General features: G+C 47.0%; 1 protein-coding gene across 2 annotated transcripts in view; it reads right to left on the reverse strand.

The window, feature by feature from the left end:
- Window positions 1-19,272, reverse strand: part of Tmod1 (tropomodulin 1) — a 74,918-nt gene that overhangs the window by 27,884 nt on the left and 27,762 nt on the right. Inside the window, exons 3-4 of one of the 2 annotated variants that reach the window (XM_052716331.1) lie at window positions 9,563-9,719; window positions 4,088-4,207 (exon numbers count right to left, since the gene is read on the reverse strand). In XM_052716331.1, coding sequence (XP_052572291.1) covers window positions 4,088-4,207; window positions 9,563-9,719 — 277 coding nt within the window. The remainder of the gene's footprint in view (window positions 1-4,087; window positions 4,208-9,562; window positions 9,720-19,272) is intronic. The other variant, XM_052716332.1, reaches the window with a different exon arrangement.

A 19,272-nucleotide genomic window follows, 5' to 3' on the forward strand; every position in this document is an offset into this window, starting at 1 on the left:
TTAGAGTTCTACAGTCTAAAACAGCCCCTCAACTGGAGAATTCTAGGACTAACGACATATTCGGAGAGGTGGTATGTGCAGATAGAGGCTGAAGAAGGAAGATGCTGTTTGGCAGCTCAGAGGAAACTGGGGTTCCTGGAAGGAAGGAAGGAAGGAAGGAAGGAAGGGAGGGAGGGAGGGAGGGAGGGAGGGAGGGAGGGAGGGAGGAAGGAAGGAGGGAGAGAGTGTAGTTTAAACTAAACGGCCACCACCAGCCTGGGCCACTGGCCCTAGGCACACAGTTGTGGCTTTCTCCCTGGCTTCTTTCTGTATTCATGTGTCACCAGGAGTGAACATGCAAAGCAAGCCCTGCCCTGACATCTTGCATGGCTTCTCTCTTTGTTGATCTTGTCCAGGCTGATTTTAGCACCAGGAACTTGATTTCTTTTCTTTCTTTTTTCCTTTCTGTTTTTTTTTTTTTTTTTTTTTTTAAGTCTAGATCTTCCTTAAAACTCAAAAAGGACTATTTTTGAACTCTGAAAAAGAACACTGAGTTCTGTTTCCTCTCTCTGCCTTGGCAGGGCTCCTTCCATTTGTAATTCCACTCAGGATGCAGTGTGATCACAGCATACATCCCTGGCTTCTCCAGCTGCCTCAGGCTTGAGTGGTCCTGGGTGGAGGGCTGCAAGGTGTGTTCTCACATCCTAGGTGCAGGTGCAGAATCTGGCTCGGGACTTGGTGCTGGGGAACTGTTCCTAGAAAAGCCACATCCTCCAACAGTCTCAGCATGAGAGGAAGATGGGTGCTTAAAGACATGGAAGCCACTAATGACCAGGGGACAGTCTAGCCAGGGCTGGCCAATTCCCCCTGGGGAGGGGTCTTCCCACCCAAATCCTTTCCTCATTCCTGCCCTACTGCAAGGGTTTCTAAAACCCAGCTAGGACCAAATTCCCAAGTAAGTGTAGGAGGCACTGATAATCTTTAGCTTAGTGGCCTCTAAGCTAAAGTCTCAGGCCACAGGCCAAGACCTTTGCACTGGCAGAGTCCCATGAGCTCTTTCTAGCTCCCTGTGGGGACATGTTTGAGACTGAAACCTACATACTTCTGGCCTGTCCTCCCATGTACCTCTTGGGCCCCCAAGGACAAATAATGGATCTCATTCATCTTATCAAAGGGCAGGTGTTCTACAATGTATGTCAACTCAATGAGTAAGCACACGGATTGTCAACAATGCACCTTTCTGGGTGCATCAGTGCATCATACTTTCTGTGGTCTCCTACAAGCTCCTGACATTTCCAGATATTGAAGCTGCTTCATAAGCCCTTCCTGGGCCTGGGTGGGAGCTCTCGCTGTGCCTGAGTGTCCCACCCTGGCCCTTCCTCTCCCCTACCCCACTCTGTCTAGATCACCCCCAATTGTCTGACTTTTGGCTCAGTGTCCATGTCTCCCTTTATGTCCCTGACCCCACCGTTTAATCCAAGTGCCCTCTCGCACTTCTTGTCCTTGTCACACCCAGTGTGACACTCTTACTGATCACGTCTCATTTGCCTGTATAATGCCAGCTCCATGAGGGCGGACAGAGATGTTTCCTGAGGATCTTTTCCTCAGAACCAAGTCCACAGCCTGGTACACAGTAGGCAGGAAAGCTCTGGGTGACCGGTGCCATCTGTGAGAGACCTAGTGAAGGCTTGGCTCATAGAAACCTCCTGTGGGGAGATGTGCATGTAGACCAGAGGCAGCCTGCAGACCCCTCATCTCTCTCTCCTCTCTCCTCTCTCTCTCTCTCTCTCTCTCTCTCTCTCTCTCTCTCTCTCTCTCTCTCTCTCTGCTTCCAACTGGCCTCTCAGGCCAAACTGCCACTTTCTGGTGGGCCTGCCACACCAACACCTCTGGTCATCCAAGACAGCTTGCTTCCAACAGCCTGGCTCTGCTTCTTACCCACAGTCACAAAGCCTGGCATCATCTTAGCTCCTTGATTCTGACCCAGCACTTGGAACAGCTGGTGAGGTGGTGTGAATGGGAACAATCATAGGATTTACTTCATAGGATTTGTCACGGTCAATAAATACAGTGCTGTATGGAGAGCTACTTACAGGGCACGTGGAACACGCTCATCACTTAGCAAATGTTCCATGCCTCCTTCCCCAAAGGCACTGCTACCTTGTGATGACTGAAATCAAACAATGACAGGCACCCAAGGACACTCAGTCAGCACTGGGATGCAAACACAGCCTCCCGTCCCATTCCGGACATCACAGGGGCTCGGGATCTTAGGCAGATCATCACAGTGTGCCAACAACAACAAGGGAAATGTTTTCAAGAGCAGGCCCAGACACTCAGCTCCCAGGGCTGCTCTGCTGTGGCTCAGGCAGCAGCGGCAGGAGCCTGCTCTGACAGCGGTCATTTAAAAATCCCCACGTGCCCTAATGAGGGCAGTGATGTCATGCAGAGGAGCATGGCCCCTCAGAGGAGCAGGCCCCAGATAAAAACAGCTCCTGGGGAGTAAACAGAGGCACGCAGCGCAAGGTATCCACCCTCTCTGTTGCACAGATTAACCAGAAGTCAGGGAACCTGTGGGGGAAGAGGGGTGGCTGAAAACTATGGGCACACTGAAGGATCTGGGATGGCTCCATTGGCGTCTTACATAACCCACTGAGTCCCGTGGTGAAGCAAACCTGGCTCCTGAGCTACGTGTCTGGGCTCCTGCTGGGACCAGTGGGCCCCTCGGTGCTGCTTAGACTGAACACCATTCTCTGGGCCCTGCCGCTTTTGTCTTTGACCGCCGTTTCCTCCGTGAGGAAAGAGCTGTCTGGAAAAAGGCCATCTGCCTGCTCTGCCCCATCTCTCCTCAGGTCCCTGCAACCTGGCTTCCAGGGCCACCACCTACTACACAATTTAAATCACTGCCCCACAGCCCTGCTAGCTAACAGAGGAAGGCCATCTGCAGCCCCCTCCTCCTGTCTCAGTGCCACCAAGAGTCACAAATAGCATCCCGGGAGGCTGGCAGACTGGATGAAGCAGAGGCAGATGCAGCCCTGTCTGGGCTTGGCCTCAGCTCCACTGTCTCTGGCAGCCCGAAGCCCCATTCTGACTTCTTGGCTCTCTTACAGTCAGTCTGTCTGTCTGTCTTCGCTCAGTCCTTCGCTCCTTTGCTCACCTGTGTCTGGCCGCTGGGCCCCCACTAGGCTTGCCGTACTCCACTCCTGAACCCAGGCTTCACCTGCCACGTGTTCCTCCTTAAGCCTGGCACCTCTGAGCATGTCCAAACGAAACCTCCTGCAGACCGCTAGGCCACCATGCACAGCTGTTCCCATCTGGGTGGCCCATGGATAACTCAGATGCCACAGGCCCCAGACTGAACTCAGGATTTCCCTCACTGCCCTCCTACTTTGTTAAGACACAGAACCCACTTGATCTCTGGGACCAGCTTCTCCCCCTGCCACGCTCACGGCCCGCTCATTTCCACCATCCCTCTCCTCTCCTACGTTACTGGTCTGCAGTACTTCCCCGACACCACCCACTGGCTGAGCCAGGGCCCAGTGTGGCAGAGGCAGGTGGGGCGCCGGGTGCAGCCTGCAGTGAACCCCAGAGAGACTTGGCACAAGGTGCCTAGAGCAGGGACTCAACAGTGGTAAGGAGAGACTGGGCAGCAGAGGGTTTGCATTAGCCGACTACCTTCTGGAGTTTATTGTTTGTGAAGATGGTAGAGAAGCACCCGTGAGGGTGGAGAGGGTGGGACACATAAGAGGTATGAGGGAATGCTCTCGACGCACCGTGGTCTTTGCTCCAAGCCTTTTATGAAGTGGCGTGGGCAGAATCTGGTGGGAATGGCGAGGCAGGGCTCATCCTGGCCCTCCCTGGACTACAGTCCCATTCCCCTGGGGAGTGGTCTCATGGCAACAACAGGTGGTTCTGGGACAGGTGTGTTTGAATGGTTTTAGCTTTATTTTCTTCATTTTGGTTTTCGGTAATGTATATATTTTTTAATCTTATCAATATATTCCTCGTTAGAAATAGAGACGGTGCTCATGTTCAAATGAAGCAGACAAGGCTGTCTGCATGGGAAGCTTCCGGGAAGACAGGCAGGAGCCCCCGGGATGTCTCTTACCTGCAATGTCACACAGTTCTGCATCCGAGGCGTTGGCTAAGGCTTCCTCCAGCTCTGGCTCCAGTGTCACACTCTCCAGCACGGGATCCATTGGCTTCTGCTTCGGGACCCAGATCTTTCCTGTAAGCACACAGGGTGCCCGTCAGGGTGCGTGGCTACAGTGGGGCCTGAGACCCCTTCACAAAAGGTTCCGATATGAGAGAAGACCGGTAAACATTCTTCAACGAAATAGACAAAGCGCTCGCAGATGGTTAAAGGAGAAAAGGGAACCGAATGCATCCTAGCGCCATCGGACCTTTTATTCTTTTTTGCTTTTGTTTTTGTTTTGAGACAGGGTTTCTCTGTGTAGTTCTGGCGCCTGTCCTGGATCTTGCTCTGTAGACCAGGCTGGCCTCGAACTCACAGAGATCTGCCTGGCTCTGCCTTCCAGGTGCTGGAATTAAAGGTGTGCGGTGACACCGCCACTGTCGCCACCCCCCCACCCCCCCACCCCATGGCGGGGACCTTATATTCTCAGTGTCATGCTCATAAGTGGGCGAGGGAGGAATAAGGCAACTAGGAGAGTGGCCACTGTGTCCCTGGGTAGAGATTGTGGAAAAAGTCTGTACTGGGGGATTGCAGACGTTATTACAGAAGATATGGAGGGGACAGAGTGATGGCTCAGTGGTCAAGTGCCTCCCGCCCTTGAAGAGGACCTGAGTTCGTTCTCAGCACCCACATCCCACAAGTCAAAACTGCCTGTAACTCCATCTCCAGGGAATCCGACACCCTCTTCTGGCTCCAGTGGATGCCTGCCTGCATTCACGCTCATATTCCTATTCACAAACACACAATTCAACATCAAAGAATTCTTTTCTGTTTTTAAAGATCATGCAGATCATTAAGAAGGAATATGCCCTAGAAAATTTTTCTGTGAAAAATCAAGTTTGAAAACCGTCACGAAAAGATTTCATTTCTGAGAAACTGCACGTGGTCTGCATGTGTCCCTCCAAGCTTGTGTGCTGGGAACCTAGTCCCCAGATTCATATGTTAAGGGTATGTGGAGGCAGAGCTTTGGGGGAGGCAATTAGGATTAGTTGAAGTCACGAGGTTGGGCTCCTGGGATGGCATTAGTGATTTTATAAGGAAAAGAAAACAGACCTGAGCGGCCCTGCTTGCAGTCTCCCTGAGTGAGGCCCTCCACACCACATAGGCACGCAACAAGGACACCACCCTCCACCACCCGCCGCCTCTGCTGCCAGCTTTTGAGCTTCTCGGCTTTTAGAACTTTGAGAAATAACTTTCTTCTCTTTATAAATTAACTACTCTGTGGTATTCAGTTCAAGTAGTCTACGATTATGCATGTGTGTGCTGTTTGGGGGATGGGCAACCAGAAGGGAGTCCGGCGATAGCTGTCTCTGATCAGGGGCCTCACAGAAGTAGGGAAACTAGCCCCCAAGGTCAAGCACTACACAAGGATGCCCAGCTCCATCACTGCCAATCAACACTGCATTAGAAGTTCTAGTTAGAGCCAATGGCCACGACGGAGAAACACGACGGTGGACCTCAAACAGAAGAAGATGCTGCTGTTTACAAATAACATACTCTTATATGGAGAAAAGTCTAAACTTCTACATTCCAAAACACACACACAAAAACTAATTAATCAACCAAACAAAAAATCCTACCCAAAACGAAAAACAAACAAACAAGCAACTGTTAGAACTTGATTTGGCAACATTTGATGCCGAGGATGAGATCAGTGGTGTTCCTAGAGCAGCAACAGGAATATGCAAAGGCAATCAGGAAGGCAGTTCACAATAACAACATTTGATGCCCAGGATGAGATCAGTGGTGTTCCTAGAGCAGCAACAGGAATATGCAAAGGCAATCAGGAAGGCAATTCACAATAACAACCAAAGAAAACAACACTCGGGAAGAAAGTTTAAATACGTGTACACTGAAAACAATGATGCATTATAAAAGAAATTAAAGAAAGTAGAAATAACTGAAAAAATATCTGGTTTCATGGATTAGAAAATTTTGTGATATTAAGCTAGCAATACTACCCAAAGCAACCTACAGTTTCAACATAATCCCCATCAAAATCCCCAGAAGTCTTTCTCACAGAAACAGAAAAGCTAATCTTCCGATTTATATGAAAAAGCCAAGGCATACAAATAACCAAAACAATCCCCTAAGACAGCACAATGAGGAGCCTCATGCTTGCTGATTTCAAAGCATAACCACAAAGCTAATGATGTATGTGTAAAAGGGTGAGCACAACAAACACCACAACAGAATTGAGGGCCCAGAAAAAAAGCCAAACATACATACAAACTGTTGTCAACAAGGCACCATGTCTGGTCAACAAGAGCTGGGCCACTAGACAGAGTCGCCTGAATGGAGTCAGGCCCTACCTCACAGCAGAGGCAAAAGCGGAACCCAAATGGATCAGTGACCTAACTATCAGAACTAAAACCAAGACACTTTTAAAGGAAACAACAGCATGATCAGAATTAGCAATGGAATCCTGTTATAACCACAAGCAACGAAAGAGACCATCTTGGACTTCACTCAAAATTGCAAGTTTTAGGTCTCAAAGGATGTGATCAAAGAAAGCACAAAGACGATTTCTGGAGTGGGTAAAACGTTCATGAATCATATATCTGATAAGAGTCTAGTATCAAAAATAGAGAGCCAGGGCTGGGGACATGGCTCAGCTGGTAAGAGTCCTTGTCACCAGGCTGACAACCTGCGTTCAATCCACAGAACTCACACGGTAGAAGGAGAGAACTGATTTCTGCAAGCTGTCTTCTGACCCACATAGACATGCACACTATGGTGTATGTACACATACAGGTGTCTGCAAGCTGTCTTCTGACCCACATAGACATGCACACTGTGGTGCATGTACACACACAGGTGCCTGCAAGCTGTCTTCTGACCCACATAGACATGCACACTGTGGTGTATGTACACATACAGGTGCAAGCACGCATAGGATCACACAAATAAATAAATGTGATAAAATTTAAGAATACAGAAATAACTTTTACAATTGTCAAAAAAAAAAAGCCAAATGGCCCAACTTAAAAATGGGCAAATTACTTGAGCAGACATTGTATCAAAGAGGATATGTTCATAGCCAACAAATATATGTGAAGATGCTTAACTGGTCACCACTTTACAGCCATGAGGATGCTGCTATAGAGGGAATATGGCAAATCAATGTTGGAAAAAAAATGAGGAAAACTGGACCTCTTATGTATTACTGCTGGGAATGCAAAAAAAAAAAAAAAAAAAAAAAAAAAAAAAAAAAAAAAAAAAAAAAGAAAACTAGCCAAAAAAAAAAATCAGTACAGTTGTTAAAGAAGTTTGGAGTTCTTCCAAGATTTAAGAGTTATCACTGTGCTCATCAATCCCTTAGGTATATGCTCCAAAGAATTGAAAACAAGTTTTTAAACAAATACTTGATTGAGTAAGACCTGGTAGTGCAAGTGTATAATCTGAGCTCTTCAGGGGGCTGAGGCAGGATGATTGCAAGGTCAAAGCCTGCCTAGGCTACATAACAGGAGAGTTCAAAGACAGCCCAAATAATTTAGTGAGACACTCTGCCTCTGGTCCTGGAGCTGGGTAGGGGGTGGGAGGGATGTGGCTCAGTGTAGAGCACTTGCCTAGCATACACAAGGCTCTAGGTCCCATCCCCTGAACCAGAAACAACAGCAACACCTTCAAATAGAAATGTTCACTGTACTTCCACAGAAATATTTAATTTTAGCAGACCAAAGATGGAAAACAACCAAAATGTCTGTGGATGAATGGCTCAACAACTGTGGAATATGACTGACTCTGAAAACATGTTAAGTGAAAGAAGCTAGTCAGCCAGCCATACCTGTGTGTGCATTCATGTGCGCGCACGCGCGTGCGTGCACACACACACACACACACACACACACACACAGAGAGAGAGAGAGAGAGAGAGAGAGAGAGAGAGAGAGCGCTTGGCTTCACTCGTAGGTGATCAGCCAGTCCACAGAAACAGACTGGGAAAAGAAAAGAGAATGGGTAGACTGTCTAGAGAAACCCACCCTGATGTGGGATCAGTGCTTATTTTCCATGGAAAAAATTACTTTGTTGTCTTTTCATAGCAAATGTCACTTACCTCTGCAAGCAAAGCACACAATAAAATCACTAGGGAGAAAATGTATGAGAAACTCTATGGTGATGTCAGATTCTAAACAAAGAGAGAAACATACAAGGAAAAGAAAATGCCTAAGAGCTGGGGCTGTAGCTCAGCTGTGAACATGACGGAGGCAGTGTGTAAATGAACATTCAGTAAATATTTAAGACCTGTGGTTTATTAGCCCCCTGCTACAGGGCCTTCCCCTGAGGATGGTGACTCCGTGGTTCTCATGTGAGGGACTTAACCTTCTTGGAAAATACCCAAGAGGGGGGCAGAGAGTGGTGGTTCACTTTGTCAAAGGAGACAGGGGCAATGTTCCCGAAAGAGAGGTCAGTGCAGATGGAACGTGATGGGCAGGGCAGTCATAGCCGATGCTTCCATGATATTTGCTGTGTGCCAGGGTGGGTCTATATGTCTCTCAGTCCTCCTAACAGTCTCAGGAGCCTGGGAATGTTATTCTCATCCCTGTTTGCCAGAAGAGGAAATAGAAGTAATTCACTGAGCTCTCACACCTAGTAAGTAGTAGAACTTGGGCTATAGGCTGTTTCTAATCATTGCATCTCTTACTAGACAGGGAGACACACCCATGAGGGCATAGAGCTGGGTGGCAGGGAAGAGTACTCAGGGCTTGGGGACAGGTATAAAGTTCTAATAGAAATAAAAGGTCTGTAAATTTGAAGACCAGAACTCAGACTTCTGGTCTACCCTATTCATCACCCTTCTGTTCCACAGAGTCTGCAGATAACTGGGCAGAGAGTAGAGAGCGTGTCAAGCAAGAAGAAGGTCTAAAGGGAAGGGAGGACCAAGGGTGGATTGTCATGAGAGTGTTCATGATTCTATGGAGACTTGTAGATGGCTTGTTTTTGGCAGGAGCAGAGGGTCTCAGGAGAAGAGATGAAGAAAAGATGTTACCAGTGCCAGAAAAAGAGACTTTGGAGAGAGCAGAGGGAGTTGTTCCTCATTTCCAGAATAGTCCTTGTTTAGGTCTCATACTCTGATGCCATTAGCAATGGCTTGCTTCTTCCCTCAAACGTATCTAGGCTTTAATGAAAAATAACCAATGCACCCTAATTACAGAGGATTTAGGGAGACATTCTGGTTGTCTGGGTGAGTCTTTTATCTCAAACTATCCCCAACTGATTGAATACACACCACAGAGGATGCTTTGGGGGTAGGGATTGTTTCCTGTTCAGGCAGGCAGGACACAGGAGAGGCCCAAGTACATTTGGCCCAACACAGGGTGAGACACACAAGCGGCCCTCTGTGATGCCTCAGGAAGGCAAGCTCATGAGAGCCGTGCAGTTTAGTACCTCGTTTCTCCCCTGTGTAGGGAACCAGGTCTTCTCGGTCTTTAAATTCCTTTGCTTGCTTTTCCAAGTGATCCAAAAGCTCCTCTCTTTTAAAGGGGCCTGTGGGCGCCTTGGTGGTCTGATCCTTCTGCCTCAGGCCTGCGGGGAGCAGTGCATTCTAAGATGGGGGTGGCAGGTGAGAGAGAGAGAGAAGGAGAGAGAGAGAGAGAAAGAGAGAGAGAGAGAAAGAGAGAGCAGTCAGTAGCTATAGATACGCAATCCTCTAGAAACACAACACAGACTAGCAGGGACCTCGGAGCTGGAGAATCCAGCCAAGTCCTTTCCTTTTCTATGCAAGGAACCAGAAAGCTGGAGAAGGGCTGGGGCTTGTCCCGGGTCACACTTAAGGGGCAGAGAGGAGCTGTGGGGCTCAGTCCTCTGGTGTCCCTACCTGAAACATTTTTAAACATGTGGTGTTAACCAATAGGGCAGTCAACACAGGTTGAGCATAGAGAGATTCTTGGAATTCAGTACTTGGATGCAAAATTATGTTTGCTGCAGTGTGGTAAGTGATCAGCGAGAGAAGCCAAAGGGAGCTTGGTAGGGTCTTAGATGGAAGATGATTCATAAAGAAGGAAACTCCCAAGAAGCCTGAGAAAGGCTCAGCAGAACTACAAAGCAGGCAAGTCACACTCAGCCCACAGTCTCTACGGCCTTTTGGCTCTGATGGGTCTGTGCTCATGAAAACTGACTGTTAATTTTAAACGATGCCTCTGGAGATGGGTCTCTCAAGGATGACAGCATCAATCAATTGCTGGGTTCTCTTCTTCAAGCATGGTGGGGGGCTTCTAGGTGTGGGCTCACTAGCAAAGTAGATTCCTAGTTAGGGGGATTTCACCTAAGTCAGCCCCGAGCATCTCGAGAATCAAAGATAATGAGAGCTTCAAGGATGCTTAGAGACCAGATAGTATATAACCCTCCCTTCAAGGGGAAACTGAGGCCCAGAGCCAGAAAGACTACCCAAGGAGTTTCAGGGCTAGATCATGAACAAACCAGGGCGTTCCCTCAGATTTTAGGGAGAGGCAAGCTTCATTTCTAATCCTCATGCTTTCCGTGTGTCTTACATTCAGAGAGCTAGAAGAGGATGCCTCAAAGAGGCAGGTGTGAAATCTTAGCTGCACCCCCAAATTGACTAAATTGGTGTCATTCCTAAATCAAATCTAGGTTCTCTCAAAATGCTTATTTCTTGTTACTCACAACACTCTCCAAGTCCTTTTCTGAAGGCCCATTGAGCAGAGGATGAGAGACACATAGGACTGCATGCCCACAGGGATGAAGCTTGGAAGAGAGACACGACTGACTAATAGCTATGGGCTGCTTAGGAAGTGCTCCCCCATTGGCTAACACCTGCTGTTGTCTCAACAGTAGCAGGGTGTGGCCCCACATTGGGTCACAAGGGTCTATAATTGGCAAGGCTGGGAGGTAAGGGGTTCAAAGGTGGGGACTAGGATATGTGCAAGTAGACATAGGCCAGAGGCTAGCAGAGACAATGGAAGCTGGGATATTTTATGAGAAGAGGACCAACAGGCAGGCAGACAAACCTGAACTGATCTGAGGGAATATAAATGATGTCACAGGAGTCAGAGCTCTCATGAAGCAGCAGTTCACAGACAGCATCCACTGTGACGATGCTCCCGGCTGAGCCATGCTTCTGCAGGCAGGTACAGATCATATGGTGCTTCCTAAAGCTAGATGTGAGGGTCTACTCCTTCTATCCATGGCAGGGGCTTCTTGTGGCATAGTGGGTAAGGATACACCTTACTGCCTGCCATGTCTATCTATGGCTATCCATAGCAGGTGACCCATGCTATCCACAGCAGGTGACCCATGCTATCCACAGCAGGTGACCCATGCTATCCACAGCAGGTGACCCATGCTATCCATAGCCAGTGATCCACTTGCTTTGTAATATGCCTGTGCTTCACAGTTGAGGCCCCATCCAGTGTAAGCCCTGGACTAATGGAGGTACAACTGAATGGCATTCACTAACTCCTGACCCTATGTGCTATGGCTCCTATGGCTACAGAAGGTGAATAATGATGACAATGGCTGTCTCATACATATTTGGGGGAAGTTAAAATTAAGTAATGTGAAAGACTGGCCAGTACTGATATATTATTTATGTATTTATATGTATTTATGTGCATTGGTGTTTTGTCTGTATGTGAGGGTGTCAAGCCCCTTAGAACAGTTACAGACAGTTGTGCTGGGAATTAGACCCAGGTCCTCTGGAAGAGCAGCCAGTGCTCTTAACCACTGAGCTATCTCTCCAGCAGCACTGATATATTAAATATTCCCAAGTGATAGCTTCCCACTGTTCTATCATCAGATAAGATACATTTTAGCAGGAGGCCAGTCATTCAAAATGTGAGTAACAGAAAAAAGTTAACCAAATATGTTTTAGAATCCAAGAAACGCAGATACACAAAGATGAAATGAGTTAATCCCTGAAGGTAAGTGCGCAGTGGTCCCCTCAAGGGGCTTGTAGGGATTTTCATCTCCATAAAGGGTTTCATCATTCTTTCTGGTTTGTTTGATTTATTATTCCTTTTTTTTTAAAAGCAGGGTCTCATTCTGTAGCCAAGTGAGGTCTCCAATTTGCCATCCTCCTTCTTCAGCCCCCTTAATACTACAATTACAGAGGTGTGCCACCCCACCAGGGTACCATAGAGGATTTTAATGGCAGGAAGGTATTGGGGCTCAGTATTGTAATGAAAGAAACCCACGAGGTTGGAAAGGGGCTTCAATCTCTCATCACCTTCAGATCTTGCTGCCAGAGGTCCCTGGCTTAGCTGGGGGCAGTTTCTCAACCTTGGCATCATGGTGTGCTGATCGGAACAACAGGGTCGAGGCAACTGCTCTGATGCACTGGTAGCAGTCGCTCTGGTTTCTACCCCAGGCCAGCAGCACCGTGACACCAAAACCCACCTCCAAACACTACTGAGTCTTCTCTGGGGGAGCCCTGCCCTGGCTCAGAACATTAAACCAAAGACATAGACTTTGGGAGGAGAGATGTTTTTAATGTGTGTAAGAATATTCATTATATAACACATTAAACCACGGCTTCATCAAATTAAGTATTTAATGAAAGAAGTTGAGTTTTGAAAAACCAAAATTTCAAAAGTATTTTCTAGTAATTCTTAGCTCATCAGCTTTTTAAAGTACATTGTGACCATGGCAGCCTTATTAGGGCTCGAAGTTTATTTTCTTTCCATTAAAGGCTACATTGAAAAAAGTATCACAGAATCTTCAGTTAAAATCAAAGAGAGTTACATCTTTTAAAACTCTTAGTTATTTATTACTTTAACTTGTTTTCAAAAACAGCATATGACCTCACCGTGTACATAAATATTAACTCACAGAGGATCAAAGACCGAAATGTAAAAGCAAAAACTATAAAATTCTTAGAAGAAAGTGTAGACATAAATCTTGGGGCTCTGGATTAGGCAATGGTTCCTTAGATATGACACAAAACAATGAGAAACAGAAGAAAAAATAAATGCACTGGATGGACTTCACCAAAATTAAAAACATTTGTTCTTCAAAGGACACTGGCAGAGAGACAGAATGGGAGAAATGCTTTTAAATCACATATCTGATAAGAGTACAGCATCCAGAATGCATGGGTTTCTCTTGGGACTCAATAATAGAGGACAAAAACATTCAACAACTTAAAGAATGGTCAAAGAAGCGGAATAGATACTGTTCAAAGAACATCTAAAATTCCCGATGAGGGGGCTGAAGGGATGGCTCAGCCCGTAAAGCACGAGGACCTGAGTTTGATCCTTAGCACGCACATATCGGTGAGCACTTGCAATCCCAGAGCTTGGGCGGTGGAGACAGGGCCCTGGGCCCTGGAGCTTGGGGCTAGACATCTAGCCTAACTGGAGAGCTCCAGATTAAATGGGAGACCCTGTTCCAAAAAGACGGGGTGCATGTGCATATGGGCAGCATTAGTTAGACTCGGGGGATTATTAATAACAAAAATAAAAAGAGGACTTGAGGCTGGGAGAGACGTGGGGGGGGCACTAGGAGGAGTTAGAGGGAGTAGTGGTGGGTTGAGGTGATCAACACACTTGCGTAAATGTGCCGGCCATCCAAAGAACCAAGCATTATTTTAAAAAATAAGGGGGAAAGCAGACAAGGAAGACATGGACCTCTGGTCACCACATGCGCATGCACGAACATGTATACACATGTAAACCCCTACACTCAAAATAAAGAAATTAATGTTTTCATTATAAAACATTCCCGATAAGTGAGGTGTAGTAGCACATACCTTTAATCCCAGCCAAACCTGACAGGACAGAGAGTTTGAAGCCACTCTGGGCTACACAGTGAGACCCTGTCTTAAAAAAAGAAAAGCCAAGCCAAACCAAAAACCTCTCTCAGAGATGTCTGCATAACACATGAGAAGATTCTTAGCACCGCTAGCCATCAACAAAATGGCGCTCACCCTGCACGGGCACAGTACAAAGCACAGATGATAACAAGTGTTGGCAGGAATGTGGTGAAACTGGACCTTGGCTGCTGGCAGGCATGGGGCAATACATGGACTCTTTGGAAAGCAGTCTGGAAGTTTCTAAAAAATCTATCCATAGAATTACCATATGACCCAGAAATTATACTTAGAAATGGAAAAGAATTCAAACCATAGGTTAACCACAAAACTTGTACACAGATGTACATAAAGCATGATTAATAATGGCCAAAAATAAACATGCTAAGTTCCATCAACTGACGGATGGATAAATAAAATATGGTAGATCTGTGCTACTGAGAACTGTCAAACCATGAAAAGGAATAGAGTTCTACAACATGAGTGAACCGGAAAACATGCTAAGTGAAAGAAACTAGATACAAAGGTCGTTATTGTGTGCTGTAATTTAGGTGGTGTAAGCACCAGTGTTGACTTACTGAGCCAGGGTCTCCTGATATGGTCGGTGGAAATTAAAACCAGGTCTGGTTGAGGTGGGGGGGGGGTGTCTCAGCAAGACTGAAGCTGAGACAAGTTTATTGCAAGCAATCGGACATTTTATCTTATCAGAAACAGAACATAATGGAGGTCGCCAGGATCAATACAATTGTAGTTGCCAGGATACAATGATGTTTGCAAGCTATACAGGGCACACAGATTAATTAACATCTAAGACTAATTGTCCAGCCAAGCTTCTATATGCTTCTCTGACTTCTAGGGAACACAGAGACACACAGGTGGCCTGCATGTTCCACTGCCTGAGTGAGTGCCTCAGTGTCTCAGGAACTAAAAGGTACACAGTGCCCTGGATGCCACAGACTCTAACCTGAAAAACCTACAATGCATACCTCTCAAGGCTGCTGGACCAGGCCAGCTCCGTAATTCCCTGCAATGTGATTTCCAAAATAGCCCAGTCTACAAAGACAAAAGGTACCTCAATTGCTGCTCCAGGGCTGGTGCTGCAGATTGAACTCTGTCCCCAACCCCCAAATCACACACTGAGGCCCCAACTCCCACCATGACTGTATCTGGAGATAGGGTCTTTGTGGACATGCCTAAGGATAGCTGAGGTCATGAGGATGGAGCCCTGATCCCACAGGATTAGTGTCCTTCCAACAAGAGACTTCACAGAGCTTGCTGTGTGCCCCTCCTCAGCCACCTGCCACAAGGGGACATCATGAGAAGACAGCCGAACCCAAGTCAGGAAGGGGTCCTTCACAAGAAACCCCCAGACTCCAGACTCTAGCCCGGGGCTTCCAAGCCTCCAGAACTTGGAAAAGATGGTTCTAGTGCATAAGCCCTGTACTCTGCAGTACTTCATCACAACAGCCTGAGCTAAGACAGCTGAGGAGGAGTGGGGCTGAGTGGCAAGTCAAGAAGTTTCTTTCTGAGGTGATGAAAATGTTTTTAAATTGACTGTGGTAGAGGCTGGACAACTGTAAATAGACTTTAAAAACCGAATTGTCTACTTTAAATGGATAAATTGGATGATGTGTGGCTTATATCCAAAAAAAAAGCTGGTTTTTTCCAATGTGAAAAATATTATCAAAATAGCCAAAGCAACAACTAACTCAAGCAGTCTTGGGATGCTGAGAAGGGAGGCTATTGTCAGGCTAGGGCCAGCAGGGATGCTGGGACTGACGAGGTCAGAGTCAGCTCGACCAGAAACGCTGCCGTATCCTACAGCGTAACATGCTGTGGGATAGAAATGGACCATGGGCCGGGCGGTGGTGGCGCACGCCTTTAATCCCAGCACTCGGGAGGCAGAGCCAGGCGGATCTCTGTGAGTTCGAGGCCAGCCTGGGCTACCAAGTGAGTTCCAGGACGGGCGCAAAACTACACAGAGAAACCCTGTCTCGAAAAACCAAAAAAAAAAAAAAGAAATGGACCATGAAGGAGACAGTGGAGAGAAAATGGATCACCTATCAGGTTTGCTTAGAACCAAAACTTGACTCTCAGACCCAGGCTAGCCAACGTGGGGAAGAGTCCCCATCACTATCTTGGTGGCCAGGATACTACTGGGTGGAGCAAAAACATTGGAAGGTGAAGGGGGTGGAACTGATCGTAAAGAGAAACCTCAAGCCCTCGTGGTCCTTCCCTGAATACCTCTTCGTCAACACCCTACCGAGGTCACTCCACTGATCAGTGAAGAGTGATCTGTTACCAGGCTGCATATCACCTGTAGTGGTGGACTCCATGATGCCTGCAGGCAAGCGGAGCCATTTGTCCTCCGAGGACTCTGAGTCCCATTCCCCTGCAAGTGCGTCTAAAGCAAGTCTACCACACAAGCACTCTGGCTTCCCCACAGTGCCCACCATTTTGCCTTAGAAGGGAACGTCCGTGTGGGTTTAAGGAATGGATTTATAGGCACTCTCTGATATCAGCTTAAAATGACGGCTGTGGGACCCTTGGGAGTAGTGCTGACGGTGGCATGTGGCTTTGGAGCCCCGCATTGCCCAGCTCCAGCAAACTGAGGACATGGACAAATGTGGGTGGGCTGATTAAACCTGCTTATTTTAATGTGAACTCTTTTGATTTTAAAACATTGACATATAATCTAAACATTTGCAAAATAACATTCAGGACAATTAAAACACACTTAAAGTGGCCTCAGCCGTGGGCTGCCAGGTTGCTGTGTGTGATCCCAGTTTGCTCTCATACTACAATCCCATAGAGAGGAAGTCAGGACAGCCCTTTGTGTAGTGTTCACTGTCCACTCCTGGCACTGGGCTATGGAAAGAGCTACACCCGTGGGTTTTTAATTAAAAATGTTTGGAAGCCGGGCATGGTGGGGTACGCCTTTAATGTCAGCACTTGGGAGGCAGAGGCAGGCAGCTGTCTGTGAGTTTGAGGCCAGCCTGGTCTTCATAACTAGGACTGTGTAGTGAGACCTTGTCTCAGACAAACGAACAAACAAACAAACAAACAAAAAACACAAACTAAAAAACAAAGAATGTTTTTAAATTACAGAAGCACAAACTTTAATATATTCTTGGAAATAATCATAGAGGGGAAACTAACCACATTTCCTATGGTACTCTAATTTTAAAGAAGTTATTTATTTTTAAGACAAAGTCTTAAATGTATTATATAGCCCAGGTTGGCCTCAAACTAGCAATCTTCCTGCAGCAGCCTTCCAAGTTCCTGGGATTACAGGTGTGTGCCACAACATGGAACTTATTTCCGGCCCTTTAAACATCAACTTCCTGTTACATACTAGACTCAGATGTCCAGCGTCTTAGCTTGACCTTCATACCGCATGCTGGAGTCCAGTCATCCAAGGGACAGCAGAGGTCCACAGGTCCTTACCTGGGGCCTCACAGCCTGCAAACAGGCGTCTACAAGCCCGAGGATGAAGTTTCTACAGCCATCCTGGCTATACTAGTGGGGTTGTGTTAGGAACCACCCAGGCTAGACCACTAAGGGCTTAAGATGTGAACATGCGCACAGCTGTCCAGGCACACAATGTACTGTAACAAAGGACTGTAGACTCCTGAAAACTCTGTGAGGAAATCTAAAAAGATCCTCTGCAGTAATGATTTCGGGCTTAAAAGCTACAAGGCAGGCGGCCCACGTTTGCATACAAATGACACTGTTTATAATGAGTGTGCTCAAGGATCTGCAGACGCTCTGGCAATGGATGGTTAGCCATGCACAGAATGGCCCTTAACCTGATTCTCCATGGTAGCGAAAACAAACTATTATATTACTTTTGCCAAAGAAATTAGTTATGTCTAAAAAAAAATGTGTGTGTGTGGGGGGGGTACACAGCATGCTTCTGTTGGTCTGGGTACTGCTCTTTTTGACTAAGCCCCACAACCCCCCAAATTAAAGGATGGAGCAAGGGAGTACAGCCTCCAGGATAGGTGCTGGAGAACACTGAGAGCCGGGAGGGGACTTCACTGAGGTCCCATGCTGGACAGCCAGGCCTCCCTTGACAAACAGACCATCCTTCCTCACATACCCTGGGCCTACCTCCTGGAAGCCAGGTGGGCCCTGAGGGGAGATCAGAAGCCAGGCTCTATCTACTTCTACTTCCATCAAACGCTGGGTGGTGTGATGATGTGGCTCTCAGTCTCAGAAAGCTTAGAGTTTAGATATTGAACAAATCAAGCACTCAGGTGCAATGAACATTTGTTAGGTCTAAACTGTATGCCAGGCAATAGTCAGGTTCTTTTGCTCTTTTTGTATGTGTGCACATATGTGTTGCTGTATGAATTGTGCGCATGTGTATAAGAGGCCGGAGGCCGATGCGGGCATGTCTTCCTCAGTCACCTCATCTTACTTTTCCAGACATGGCTTCTCATTGAACTTAGAGCTCATCTGGTCAGCTAGCCTAGCTGCCAGCAAGCCCCAGGACCCACCTATACCTGCTCCCCACTCCCCAGGATCAGTATTACAAGTATCCATGGTCAGACATGTGGGTGCTGGGGAACCGAACTCGGATCCTCAGGCTTGCACAGGATGCGCTTTATCTGCTGAGCCATCTTGCTAGCACCCAAGGTCCTTTTGATATAATCATACTTATATCTACATACACATGTGCGTATGTTTGTGCATATGTTCGTTAAGCAAGAAATAAAACCAAAACCTTGTCATACAGAGCAGAAGACAGGCCTGCACATGGAGACATCTATGGCCCAACGGAATACAGAGGTTTGGATTTTTTGGTTTGGTCTTGAGTGTTCCAATTAATTGTCAATGCTTTAAAAACCAAATTTCCTGCGTCTCTCAAAATTTTACCTGGTACAACAATACTGAACCGCCATGCTCATGGGGGCACCAACTGGCAGAGCCAAAAGCAGGTGTCCTTTAGTCAAACTCCCACTTACCCCTAGTCCCTACCGTTCCCTTTTGTTTCTGACTTGGATGCCAAAGCCAGTTACTCCAAGGAATTGTTTTGGGTGTTGCTTTTCTTCCTCAAAGTTTGTGGCACGTGAAATTTCTTTTTCTGTACAGTGAATCTCTTTATACACTGTGGATTTCGTTGTATACAAGTCTTTTCGAAGAGAAGATGAGCCGTGGCGGCCGCGGACTTCTTTCTTTCATCCGCACCCCCACCTGATGCTGTGGGAACCTGGTTTGCTGCCTGAGGGGTAGAAAGTGCTCAGGGGGATGAGGAGAGTTGGAGAGGTTGGCTCCAAGCTTTAGCCACAGGGTTATCTTTTCCCTTTAAGGATGGTATGAGTCAAGG

Source organism: Peromyscus californicus, unplaced genomic scaffold, assembly GCF_007827085.1.
Source record: "Peromyscus californicus insignis strain IS unplaced genomic scaffold, ASM782708v3 Scaffold_5__1_contigs__length_169319896, whole genome shotgun sequence".
In the NCBI taxonomy this organism is placed as follows: domain Eukaryota; kingdom Metazoa; phylum Chordata; class Mammalia; order Rodentia; family Cricetidae; genus Peromyscus; species Peromyscus californicus.